This window comes from Pleurodeles waltl, chromosome 4_2, assembly GCF_031143425.1.
Source record: "Pleurodeles waltl isolate 20211129_DDA chromosome 4_2, aPleWal1.hap1.20221129, whole genome shotgun sequence".
Lineage (NCBI taxonomy): Eukaryota > Metazoa > Chordata > Amphibia > Caudata > Salamandridae > Pleurodeles > Pleurodeles waltl.
The window spans coordinates 196,213,596-196,227,840 of record NC_090443.1 but is presented as its reverse complement, the minus strand read 5'-3'; the positions used below and the strand labels follow the sequence as shown (position 1 = coordinate 196,227,840).

General features: G+C 44.4%; 1 protein-coding gene across 1 annotated transcript in view; it reads left to right on the top strand.

Annotated features, from left to right (window-relative positions):
- LOC138292459 (myomegalin-like) overlaps nucleotides 1–14,245 on the top strand; it is a 1,643,599-nt gene that overhangs the window by 444,881 nt on the left and 1,184,473 nt on the right. The window contains exon 12 of the mRNA XM_069231077.1: nucleotides 13,036–13,173. Coding sequence (XP_069087178.1) covers nucleotides 13,036–13,173 — 138 coding nt within the window. The remainder of the gene's footprint in view (nucleotides 1–13,035; nucleotides 13,174–14,245) is intronic.

Below are 14,245 nucleotides of genomic sequence, written 5' to 3'. Positions count from 1 at the left end.
AGCAATGTGGTCCGTGAACACTGAATGCCTTTTAGGCCGCTATTCCCATACTCTCAGGGACATGGTTGCGCAAGTCCTGCCTCAAGTTCCAGAGGAGGCCCGGACTGTCCTGTCCTAAACCGTAACAGATGGGAGGGATGCAGCTAAGTTCATGATTCGTTGTGGACTGGATACGACCGACTCTCTGGGCAGATCGGTTGCATAGACTGTGGAATTGAGACGGCACGCCTGGCTGAGAACGTCTTGCTTTTCGGGGGATGTCCAGCATCCTTGTAGGAAATGCCCTTTGATGGCACACGTCTCTTCGGAGACAAGGCGAACGCAGCGCTCGAGCGCTTTAAGGATTCCCGAGCCACGGCCCGGTCCCTTGGCCTCGTGCCCGCACCTAGACCCCAACAGTCTGCTTTTCGCCCCTTCCGTGGCTACGGAAGGGGCACCCAACTGCATCCTTTTCCCCCTGGCCACAGACCCGCGCATGCTGTACAGCCTCTGCACGGCTGCAGACGCGGGATCCCACATTCTCAGGGATCAGGGAGCCAGCGGGTCGCCCAGTCCAGCTCCACCCCCTCCTCAGCCACCAAGCCTTCCTAGTCCACTAGTACATCAGGAGCCAGTAGGTGACAGGATACAACATCACCTTCCCCAAGGGCAAGCCATTACCTTGGACAGGTGGGTACTCCAAATTGTCCGAAGGGGCTACTCCCTCCCCTTTGAGACATCACCTCCAGCATGCCACCTTCATACAGTCAGATATCGAAGGATCATATGACGCTTCTTCACGAGGAAGTCGAAGCCCTTTTGGCCAAAGGAGTTATAGAGAGGGTTCCGATGCCAGAAGTAGGTCGTGGTTGCTATTCCCGCTACTTTCTGGTTCTGAAAAAGGATACAGGTCTTCGTCCTATATTAGATCTTTGGTCCCTCAATCTCTTCCTAAAACAAGCATTTGCAATGCAGTGGGTCTCGCGTTTGTTCGAGGTAGAGCTATTAGCGTTGTAAATTCCTAACTGGGCTTTTCTTGCCACATAAACTGAAAATAAAAAGTAAAACAGTTGACATAAGTGAGCTGATTCAAGGCGCCACCGTGAGCGAGAAGAGAGAGGAAAAAAAAAAAGTTTGCTTGCAGTCAAACTTGTCAACAAAAGTGCAATTATTCATGTAACAGGGTCGATGGCCAAGGCGGTAAAAGAACTGTAAAGCAGTTACCAATGAAAATTAATTATTTTTGAAAGGCAAGCCCATGAATGTGTGATAGTGATTGGTGTGTGCGGTGGGTGTGGTTAAAAGCCCAGATACATACCAACATGTCATAAAAGCAGCGCTTGCACACTGATGTGCTCAACCTTAAAAAACAGGAAGAATTAAAGATATGTTGTGCCACTTCTGTGCCACTACTGAAGTGGCGTAGGAGTCTGACGCATTCCCAGGCTTGTAAATCTGGGAATGCATCAGATTCCATTTGGTTCCATGGCTGTTGTTTGGGAACACCCCATGCAACACCCAGGAAACACCCCTTTCACACAGTTCTATGCCTGAAGGGGCTCCATATTTACAAGGCCATGGAAAGCCATGCAAGGCGGCTTTGTGGGGCCTTGTAAATAGGGGTTGGCACACTGCGCCACAGTCAAAACAATTTTGCTCTGGTGGCACAGTGTGTCACTAGGTCCATGTAAATGAGGCCCTAAGTTTCAAACATTTCAAGGGTTACAAAAATTCCTTAAAGCCCTCTTGGAAATGCATGCTAGCCTTAGACTTTCCAAAGTATTCGCTTGCATAAGATTAAGGTAGCAGAATTTGTACAATGCTGAAGATTTGACGAAAATGTCCATTTTAACAATTACATTTTTTGTCTCCCTAGAGATTCTTTTTTTGTTTAAAGAAACCCATTTAACAAGAAGGCATTCTCTCTCTGTTCCCATACTATAAATGCACTCATACCCACTCTGAAATTGCCACAAACCCACCTTTTACAACTACATTTGCGAATGCAGAAACATTGCTATACTGGCTGAAATTCCACATTCCCAAGTAACCTTTACGAAGATGACAGAATCCTCGTAAATTGATTTGTTATGCACTGATGTTCAATTTAGTTGTGCGAGCTGCTCCCGGTTTCAAGTAGCATGTTTACCCCTAGCCACGCTGAATCAGTCTACGTTTGTTGCTGAGTAATGAAAAGCCCTTTTCAATTATGCTGACACGCTTTGGCCATATGGGGCCCCATCAGTAACTCGCCCTATAATTACATGCCACACGTAGCACTGATTTCCATCCTCTCTGTTGTACCTGTCATGTGAAGTGGCAAATGCCTCTTTTCCCGGTAATGAATGTGCCTTTATAATCCATAGCAATCAACTGTGGCTAGTTGTGTAGTCTGTAGCCACATAAACAGAATGACTTCACTAATTTCCCCTGCTGTCACAAAGCATGACGATTGTGTGTGAACGAGCTTGCACTGAAAGTAAGCTAGTAGTAAAATTGCCCTTTAATCGCTTTCTGCAGGCATTTTGAGGCCGCAGGCTTGCTTATGAGTTAAATGTTAAGGATGATGATTGCTGTGGTTACAGGTCACGAGTCATGAATTCAAATCCCGGCAGACTCTGGCATGTACATTGACGAATCAAACATAACAGCATGAATTATTCCATTGAGGTGCTTGACCAACCCAGGCTGTGCATGATGGGGATTGTAGTACTCACCATTACCAATGCTGTACTGAGTGCTGATGACCACACAAAAAACATCTGTACAACACAAACATGCAACAGACACAGGCAGCAGACTCACAGCTATAAAGTGGCCAAACATTAGGCATTCATTAACTATATACATGCATTACCACAGATCACAGCTCAGATGTGTCAGGATCCTTGTCAGCCAAAGGGGCTATTGACAGTGAGGTAGTCCTTAAGGTCACAGCACCCCAATTCCCTCAACCCATCACCCCAACTCCAGCTGACAGGAGATCAACCATCTTATCACTGCCTGAGTTTCAGGGCAGTGTTGAGGGACATTTGCAAACCAGGGACCCCACAACATCTGAAAACAGGGCACAGCGAAGGCACAGATGCCAATCCTCAGCAGACTGTCCAGTCCAGAGACTGTGTCAGATGACATGTCTGATGCAAATCTTGTGTATGGTGGCCTGGACAAGTCAATCATCTCCAAACAGCACCTGCAGACAAAGCAAATACTCACAGTCCGCAGGCAACTGCAACTCATGTCAAAGTTGCTGCACAACATGGAGAAAGTGCAGGAACAGTGGTTAGCAGCAATGGAGCAGGATCACCATGTGCAGCGTCAGAGACACAGGCAGATTCTGACATGTACATTGACACATTCACACCGGTCCATCAATGCTGGCAAGGTGGAATGTTAGTATCCATATGGACATGGGGCACTCCTGCCAGGACGTCACCACTGCACTGGAGAACATTCAGAACCACAACCTCTGCATTCCCAACATCCCAGCCCCACCTGAGAGCAAGGAGGGCTCTAGCCTCAGTGGCATATCTGTTCGCAATCGTGCACTACCAGGCGTTCACGCCACCACACGTCTGGCAGTCCCACAACCCAGTCCTGATGAAAAAAGCACCTAACCTAGGGGGCGATACAAAGTGACCTTATAAACACTCAATAGGATGAGTTGTCAGTGCTTTTTCAATTACTTTGTTGTTCTTATGTTAACAATGTATCATCCACAAGGGTGCAGTTGATGCTTTTTTGCAACAATGTTGTAGCCACCTGAATAAAAGGCTGTATGGGGATGTTGTGCAGACCCGCCTTCAATCCCATATTGTGCAGTATGGCACATGTGGTGGCGATCATACAGCATGTATCCATTCGGTACAGTAGTGCCCCACGGGTCTTGAGTAGGCAGCTGAAGCAGAACTTCAGGATTCTAAAGGTCCTCTCTATGATGGAGCACGTTGTTCCCGAGTGCCCTGTCTTTCACTTCTTGTTTGTGGAGTCAGGTACTGTGTGAGGATCCAGAGGCGTAGGCATAGGCACTGTCACCGTAAGGGCATAAGAAGGTACACCATTGGATCACATTACACTCACCGTCCTAGCCACTGCATGCATTGTGTCTGCGATTCTGTTACCTAGTAGAAAGCTATCGCCAAAATTCACCCTGCGCTAGTTGGGCATGTATTCCACTGTGGCAGAACATCAATGAGTTGTGGGCGCTACCTAGGAATTTGTTCACTAGGTCTGTTATGACACAGGAGACCTCACACGATATATGCACATTAAATGAGTGTGAGCTTTACCTGTTCCTGTAAATAAATTAATTTGCTGAGATTTTTTGCAATATGTGTGCTATCAACACAGCCTATAACATTAGGGAATGCCCTGTAGAAAATCAGTTTGGTTTGTTGCAATGATTGAGGGGTATTGGGAAATGATATTTAGTGGCTGATTTTGCTCACCATGATGTTCTGAAACCTGCTAAAGAACCTGTACAGGGCACTTTGTGACACTTCCCCGCTGCTGCTATGATCCCACGGTAATTGCCAGATGCTAAGAGGTGTAGGCAACAAAATACCTGCACATGTTTTGGTAGTCTATTGCTTCTGAGTTTTGGGGCCTGCAGCTGGGGTTGTAACTCAGCAATTAAATCAAGTATCACCTGACTACTGAGTTTACAGAGTGACCCTCACCCTACATATCCTCTCCTGCCTCCCCCTCCTCCTCTGCTTCACTGCCAAAATCCTCATTCTCTTTGCCAGAACGTACAATGCACCCATTGTAAAAGACTTAATGCATTTTGGGTGTCTTTTTGAAGTTTACATCTGGTTATCACAAGACCTGAATCAATGATAATTGCATTTTCTAAATGCCCATTTTGCGACTACTTGCAATTAGGAAATCCTTTTGTACACGTGGTTAGTGATTCGCAAGTAGGAAATCTCTATTTGGGATTTACTATTTCGCAGTTTCCAAAATGCGATTTCTGCCAGATAGAAATCACATTTTTGACCATCGTCAAACACCTTTCATACATGCCTAAATGGCATTTTGCATTTCCTAACGGCCCGACATAGTGATTCACACTGTTCACAAATGCAAAATGCCTTTGTACATATGGGCCTAGATCCCTCGCCCCCAATCCCTTCAGTCCAAAGCACATCTTAGAATCTTGCAGCAGGATGTGGCTGCCCAGTTGCAGAAAAGAGCAATGGAGTTGGTTACAGAGCAGGAAATTGTGCAGGGGTGCCACTCTCAGTACTGTCTGGTTTCCAAGACAGACAGCAGTATTTGTCCTATTCTAGACCTCAGGCTCATGAACTTTTACTTCCAAAGGGAAAAGCTCAAGATGCTGTCCCTGCCTTAGATTCTTCTGGGGATAGAAGCAGATGACTGCATGGTGTACCTTGAACTAGTGGGATGCATATTACCACATATCTATCAAGAGCTTGCACATGTGGTAGGGTCCACTCACTAACAGCTTGTGGTCCTTCTATTTGTACTGACATTGGCACCTTGGGTCCTCACCAAGGTGATGGCGGTGGTGACAGCTCATCTGAGAAGTTGGGTATCTTATAATACTAGATGAATGGCTGCTCAAAGCCAATTCTTTGCCTTTGATGATGTTGTGTCGCCAGCACGCAACAGCTTCCTTGCTGTTCGACTAGTGTTTTCCACCAACTTTCCCAATTCCCATCATGAGCCCTTTCAGCTCCTCCTGTTCCTATGGCCAGTACTGGACGTAACATCTTTGCAAACCCTTCTCCCCTCAGAGGGTCTGGGATATTCTGGATATGAATGATGTTTAGGAGGGATATATAGTCCTATTCTGAAGGTGCTGTATCTGCTACTTTCTACACCAACCTAGTCACATATGCAGACTGGCACAAGAGAGCTCTCCAGTGTGACTTCAATTTTATTTTCAACACAAGGTCTAACTTTTGGACACCATGACAATCTGCTGGTTTACTGTGTTATAGCTGTGCTGGTGGTCAGTAGAGTATCATCTTTCTCAAGGTAAGTCATTTTACACTTCTCCAGCAATGAACACTGGCACGCAGAGATGAGTTGTGCACATGGAAGAACTGTAGATCAAAGGACTCTAGTCATTAGAGGAACAGATGCTGCACATCAACCAACTTGCACTAAAGGCTATTTGAGTAGTCCTGAAGGCATTCCACCGTTTTCGCCGTCAGACTGTCTAGATTTGGACAGACAATATGACCATGATGTGGTATGTCAACAAGGAGGGCGAAGCAGGGTCTCACCTTCTTTATTCAGAAGCATAAACTTTCTGTGGTTCGGCACACCATCATGTGATGTGGCTAGTCACCAATCATCGGATCAGCTCCCTGAATACAAAGCCCAACAGTCTCTTTTAGTGTCATTTTGCTGATCATGTCCAGACCATCTTTTCCCTTTGGGACACATCTCAGTAGGATCTTTTTGCCACTCAGCAAAACGCTCCATACCCACATATGTGTGCCATCCAGTATCCATTGCAGATACCCTTGAGGGGATGTGTTTTGGTTGAGTTGGAATTTTCTACTGCACTGCATGTTTCCTCCCTACCTTCGATTCCTCCAGTTCTGAGGAGGATTTGCCAAGTTAGGGCAAGTTGGTATTGTCCTGGAGTAGCTGAGGACAGTATTTTAAGAAGACCGCCAGAGTCCCTCCCCGTTTCCCCCTCTCCATCTACCTCTCAGGCTGGACTGCCTCTCCTTGTAGAAAGCACAGTTTCTTCAACCGAGTCTCCAGAACCTCAACCTTCATCCCTTTATATTAATGGGGGAGGGGGGCACTTCACATCCTTCCAACAGCCTCCGGAGGTGGTTGACATTATTTCTCATCACTGTGAGGTAGGCACCATTATGGGATACATTTTTATCTTGTTGGCATGTCTGTGCCTTCTAGACAAGCCACCCCTTTTCAAATCACCAACTATGATGAGGTTCTTAAAGCTAATGACACATATGTTTGCATCACATCCCTTTGTTATGCCCCAGTGAGGTTTAAACCTGGTTTTGACTTTTTTGATGGGGGCTACTTGGGGCCCCTTCACCGTTGCAAGATATGCCTAATCATTCAAAACAGTTTTTCTATTGCCCATTACCTTGGTGAGACATAACAATAAGTTGCACGCACTGGTCTTTCTTTGCCTTTACCATGATCTTTCCTAGACAAATTAGTCCTCAGCACTAAGGCGGTTTTCATTCCAAAGGTGGTGAACCGTTTCCATCTAGGGCAATCTATTACTCTTCCTATCTTTTCCCTCCACTTCACCCCAGCATGGAGGAGAGATTGCACTGGCTGGACCCAAGGAGAGCGGTCAGTTTTTATATTGACTGTGCCAAGGTGATCTGTCTAACCACCAGCTCTTTGTGGTGTTTGCAAGTAGCAAGAAAAGGAGGTCAGTCCAAAAATAGAACTCTCTCCTGCTGGATACTAATGTCTAAAAAATGTTATGCCCTTATCAAAAAGGAGCTGCTGTAAGGATTCCACTATCACTCAAAGTTCAAGTTTAAGTTTATTGACACAGTTAATTAAAACCATCGCAATTCAAAAATGCATAATAATATAAATACTTTGCCTACTCATTATGTTAATAGAGACCCATAATAAAAACATAAAAGCTTATTTGAAACTAAAACAAATCATGGTAAAGAGTTGTGCACAGCTAAAATGTTCTCCACTAATTCCAACGTTGGTCTTGAACTTAACTTTAGGACTTTCTTGCTCCCTTACGAACACTATAATAGTAGATGAGTGAAGCTGAGTGAGAATCCTAAGTAGTACCTAGGGCTGTTTCCTCGCTGGAACTAAACTTTCGGAGCTTTACTAATCATAAAAGGATGGCCCTTGTACACTCGGCTTCAACTTTATTCACTAATTCTTTCTGAGCCTGTACCATGAATTTGGTCCCTCGACAAGAAAACGGGATTGAAAGTCCGCTAAGCCAGTTTATAATGGCCGGTCTGCATGAGCGTATGTTCAGTGTCTTAAAAATGTTTTTCAGGTATAATGTCCTGTGGCCTAGCAAAGCCGGGCACACACAAAAAAATTGTTCTAATGACTCTTGTCTGTACCCACACAGTCGACAGGAATGTGTCAGATCCTGCTGTCTCCATGAAGGGACCATATCCTTAGTTTCCATCAACCCAAAGCAGAAAAGCATGAACCGATGTTTCAGCGACTGGTTGAAGGTTGCTTCTAGGTATTCCTGTGCCCGTAACGTTTTGTATGATGTTATTATAGTCCAGGCGTGCTGTCTGCTTGCCAGTTTTTGTTTGTCAGAATTTAAATATATTTTTTTAGTGACAGCATTTGCCTTCCGAAAAAACTCCTTTTTGTCCGGGTTCTGGTCCCAGGCTTCTAGCAAACCTAGTGCTTTAATGCAGTTATTTAAGTAATGATCCCAGGTGCTTTTATCATTGTGTCGCTGTTGCTCCTCAATTTCCATCCAACATAGGTTGTATAGAGTCCCAGTCTCAGCTGCACGCATCCTCCAGCACAGTTTAATGAAGGCATATCTACTCTGAAATTCCTAGTTTCTCAGACCCAATTCTAAACGAACCTGAGCTGGAGATGCTGGTCGTGGTATCCGAAAAACTGTTTTGTAGGCCTTCGTGTGGACTTGATTTTAAAAAACTGCCTCCTTCCCCAGCATGATTTCGGCACCATAACAGATGGTTTTCATTAGCCGCACTGCCATGACAGAAAGCAGGTGAGTGTATGAAGGGCAGCTCAGTTTTTGTTTTAGAACTTTAAAACCATAGGTCAATGAGAGGGCTTTTGCTTGAGCAACAGCAAGCTGCGGCTGAAAGTCTGGAGGCGGTCCATAGTGAATCGCAAGTACTTATATGTGGGTGCAACCTCCACCCGGGATCCGTTTATGAACCATGAGGCAGATTTAAACTTCCTGTCAACTAGGCGGACAACCTTAGTTTTACTCAAATTCAATTCTAGGCCTTGCATTGTTATATATGTATAAAATGCATTGATGCTATGCTGTAGTCCAGCAGGTGTTTGGCTGAGTAGAACTATGTCGTCTGCGTACTGTAGCCATGCAATTCCTTTCTTGGCCAATACTGGCGGGTGGCTATTTACGGGAGCTAGAGCCTCGGCTAGGTCTGCAAGATATAAGTTGAACGGCGTGGGAGCCAATAAAGACCCTTGTTTAAGTCCTTTTGCTGTTAATGTTCTGTTGGTGAGGTGGCTGCCCTCTCCATTTTTTACTTGCGCCCAAGTACCTGTGTACAAGTCCATCATTGTGCCAAGAAGCTGCATGGTAAGCCCCACCCTTTCAGTTTCTCCCATAGGCGGGTTCTTGGTACGCAATCACAAGCTGCCTTTAGATCAATAAAGCATGCAAGTAGCCTTTTTTTCTTAAGCCTGGCTTTATTTCCCAGCAGGGCCAGGGTTGCCAGGTTGGTGGAAGCACCCATACCAGCTCTGAAACCTGTCTGGCATGGTGGAATTAATTGTCTGTCATGAATCCATTCTGCTAGTTTTTGCAGTAGGCAGGATGGGTAGAGTTTTGCTTCCACGTCCATCAATGCTATTAGCCTGTAGTTTGAAGGATTTGCGGGGTTACCTGCTTTGTATGTGGGGTGAATAATGCTGCCTTTCCATGCGTCTGGGAGACCTGTAGTGCCTCAGAGATCGTTAAAAAGCAGCACCAAATAATACACCCAGAATGAAGGGTCTCCTCTAGAGAAGGCGTTCGGAATACCGTTCTGACCAGCTGCCCCTTCCATTTTTAGTTTCTTGATAAGGCTTATCAGCATTTCTATGTCATTGGTCATTAGTGCGTGCTTTCCTTCGTTTCCGTTTAGAGATAAGTCTGTTTGCGTTGTCACTCTGAAGCCAAAATTAATCTTGCTTAAGTCATTGGCTATCTGTGAGGCCTCCTCCTTCACAAGGTGAAGTCTTCAACACCAATACTTCACAGGGGTGCCTCTGCGGCTGAGATTTATCAATCAGCGACATGGACCTTCTGTCATACCTTTGCTAAACATTATTGCTTCGATTCAAGTGTGAGAAGGGATGGCCATTTTGCCTGCTTGGTGCACCAAGATCCCCTCTTTTTGCCATTCCTACACACCTATTTCACATATTGGACAGGCACATTTTTGGAGTCTATTTAATGGGTGAGGAGTCTACGTGTAGAAGTATCAGCAGAGGAAAAAGTTGCTTACCTTTGATAACAGTCTTACTGAAGGGAACTATATCTACCTTTAAATTCCTCAACACTCCTGCCCTTCTCCCTATTCTGAAAGATTGACACAGGCCACATTAATAAGATTCCAAATTAGATTGTTGCACTGCACTGCCTCAGACTGATTATTGTTTTATCATATACATGTTCAGGGGTGTGGAATTTATTAAAATATCTGCTTGTCCAGGGGACAGGTTTCTTCTCAAATCTACTTGTCCTGTAAAAAGATCTACTTGTCCCTTTGGTGCCATGTAGTGTGGCGACAAATTATGGCAGCAATTAATAGCCTCTCTGATTATGCCAGGGCTACTACCATAGTAGGGCTTGAATACTTGGAGTTTCAATCCCTACTGTAGAAATTTCCTTATTTTGCCACCTTTCTGCAGATCTGCATACTGGGGCTGGAGGAAGCAGTAAGCAATAGTTCCAGGGCTGGAATGCCTTTGAGTCTGCAAACCTACTAACCTGCATGTTTTAAAGATTTTTACCAGCTTCTCTCTAATATTTTCCCATAATAAGAAAGGTTGGACATTTACTCCTGACAATGGCAGAATTAGAACTTCTTCCAGGGTTGGGAAGAAAGTGGCTGGAGGGAAAATGAACTTGCAAATGCTCAATAGATTTTCACATGAGCAAATCTACACATCGTTTTTACCCACGCTAAAATACAGTTCACAAATATTTTATAGGGGTACGACATATACCATGGGTGCACTTTTGTGACTTTCTTTAAGAATTTGGGGCCACAAGTAGGTAGGTTCAGATTTGTGACCTGCAAATTGCGAGTCGCAAATCCGAATGTAGGATGGTGTCCTTGACACCATCTATGATTCGCAAGGGCTTCGCAAATGCCCACATCATGAATAATCATGAGGTGGGTCGCAATTTGCGACCCCCTCACGAATGGTGGCCTGCTGGAGACAGCAGACCACCATGTCTGTGACTGCTTTTCAATAAAGCAGTTTTTTTTGTAATGCAGCCCGTTTTCCTTAAAGGAAAATGAGATGCATAACAAAAACGAAAAATGAAACGTTTTCGTTTCATTTTTTCAGAGCAGGCAGTGGTCCACAGGACACTGCTTGCTCTGACATTTTTTTTACAGTGACATTCACAATGGGAAAGGGGTCCCATGGGGATCCCTTCCCTTTTGCGAAAGTGTTAGCACCCATTTGAAATGGGTGCAAACTGCGATTGGTTTGCGCCCGCGTTCGCGGTCACAAAACAATCCTACATTGCACTGCGAGTTGCAATTAGGAAGGGAACACCTCTTACTAATTGCGAGTCGCAAACCCGTTTTGTGATTCGGTAACCAGGTTACTGAATCGCAAAACTGGGTTTGTGCATCGCAATGTGCTTTTTGCACGTCGCAAACAGCGAAAGTCGCTGTTTGCGACATGCAAAAAGCTACCTACATGTGGGTCTTGGTCCCTAATTAGGTCTGGTGTTAACAAAGACATTTTGTTTTTATTAAACTTCTATTTCTCTCTCTTTTGGCTGGCTTTACTGTGAGTGATCGCATTCTGCTCTTCCACAAGGAGCATATTGCCACACAAAGTAGTTTTGTTCAGTGTCAGGAACTATAGTGGCAATCAGTGACGTAACGAAACTGGAGGGTGCCCCTTTGCAAAGAACATGGAGGAGCACCCTCTCCAGACTCACTCAGGGCAGGTGCTGTGCTGACGGGGCCCCCTGGAGGGCGGCTGCGGGGCCTTTGTTATGCCGCTGGTGGCAACGTGTGCTTTAAGAGTTCAAAAACTTTTTTGGGGGGGTTTTGCCAATGTTTGTTACAATGTTGAGGGCCTGGTAGCTGCCACAACAATAAAGTGTTACAAAAGCCATGTCAAAACAAGACACGCATTGATAAAACTAAAAGACTTATAAAAATATGTCAGATCAGTTGGCTTTGTCAGTGTTTGTTTATTTTCATGCTTCCCATAATAGTGTTGAAAATGGTTACACTGATTTTCCATTAGAAATATTTTTGGGAAATACTAGCATGCATCAACACATTTTACTAAATGACACTTCATTTGCATATAATCAGAGAGCATTCTGGGAGCATTATACTTAGCCTCTTAGCCTAAACTTTTCAAACATGTGTGTACACGTTTTATTTTTTTGTACTGGAACCAACGTCAGTAGTGAAGTGTGACCTTAAAACATTTATTTACAGCACGCACCCTAATAATGAAGGCTTTCAAATAATGAACCATAAATACAAGTTTGAACAGCATTATCCTTTGGAAACACATTATCTCAACTGCAGAGAGTTCAACTCTCTGTAAACAGGCAGCCAAAGGGTTTGTGCTGCAGGGGGTTGGGCCTACTTGTCCCAAGGACAAAGTAAACATAAAAACTTGTTGCCCTTGACCCCAAACAAGATGTCCCGGGCGTCGGGCGATAGGAATTCCACATCCCTGCATGTTCAAGGGCTCAGGAAAAAATGGACAGGAAACCAACATCAATGCATCGGAGTGGGCGTTGTATGGCACCAGAGCTGTCACCCAAGCTATGGCTCTGGTGCCAAGAATGAACCTGCATGTGCTACTGATGCAGGGTAACTGTCAAAAAGTTTTCAAACCCAGCCTGGCACATGGGAATATTCAACAGGTGAGAAATCTGCAGGTAGAGTGTCACCCAGAAAGATCAGTCCTGAAGGTAAGTATCTTTTTAATTTCATCCAGGAATATCTGAAAACAAACGTACAATTCACTGAGCTTTTTATGGCTCATGTACCTCTTGTAGACTAAACTGTGCAGCTACCTAGAACCTAAAGAACATTTACCTTGTTTTGATTTAAATGGGACGTTTGCTGCTAAAACAATCTCACCCATGCTGGTTTTAAATTTTAGGATCTTCAAGTACAATTACTTAACCCAGAGGAAGTGCCAGTTGTGGAAAGCCTGACGCAAGAAGTGCTGAAACTTAGAGAGAAGGTGACAATTCTGGAGTCACAAGGCCAGGACAGCTCTGGAAACCGGTCTCAGGAGGTAGTGAAACTTGCCATCTCTTAACAACCTATATAGGATCAAACTCATTCTTTTTCTCATTCATTCTATGCCACTTTCATCTTTAAATTAATTTCTTTAAAAATTTTTGTTCTGACCAATAGGTGGAGAGGTTGTATTTGCCTGTAGATATTTCTCGTACTTTAAAGCACAAACTCACTTGACCTCTCATTTAAATTGAGGAAATGTCCGAAAAGTACATGTGATTATTCTTTGATGTGTAACAGACCTTAATGCTTAAACTAACTTATGTATAAGGGGAACAGGATCAAAGGCTCTTATAACTTGTTAGCGAGACTGTCAAGTGGCCACAAATATCGTGGTTGATTGTTAAGCCTGTGAAAATTGACAGACACATCAACTCACAACCCTCTTACAAAAAGTCCAGTTTCTTCTTATAGGAAGCTGGCCTGGTGTGTGGTGGGTACCAAAGGTAATTCCACCTTATACCAGGACCAGGTATCCCCTCTTAATTAAGTGTAGGCAAGGTCTAGAAGCCAGCTCTCTAGAGGTAGCTGTGGATGAGCAGCCAAGGCTTATCTAGGAGACATGCAATGCTCATACAATACCACTATAGTCCCACAGCACCTACACACATGAAAGAAAACGCTCAGTTGTACAAAAATAAAGGTACTTTATTTTTGGTCACACAATACCACAAACCACTAAAAGTGCAAACCTCCAATAGGAGGTAAGTAATACACTAAACAATATACACTTGTAAACAGTAATAGGCATAGAAAAGGTTAGAAAACAGTGCAATTCCCATTATGCAATAGTGACCCTAGGGAAAACCCAAACCATATACTACAAAATGGAAAGTAAACACAGCACCCCCTCCTAGGTAAGTGGAATGTGTAGAGGGGAGCTGGGAGTACTAAAAAAACACAGAGGTAAGTAACACAGTACCTCCCTAGTGCCCAGGAAAGCAGGAGTAAATCACTGGAATTTCCCCAAACCACCCAAAAGGAAGAAAAGAAGACACCCAGACAAGAATGCAAGAAACCAGTGGTGGAAATCCCGTAGAGGGAGACCTGTGGAAAGAGGGGACCAA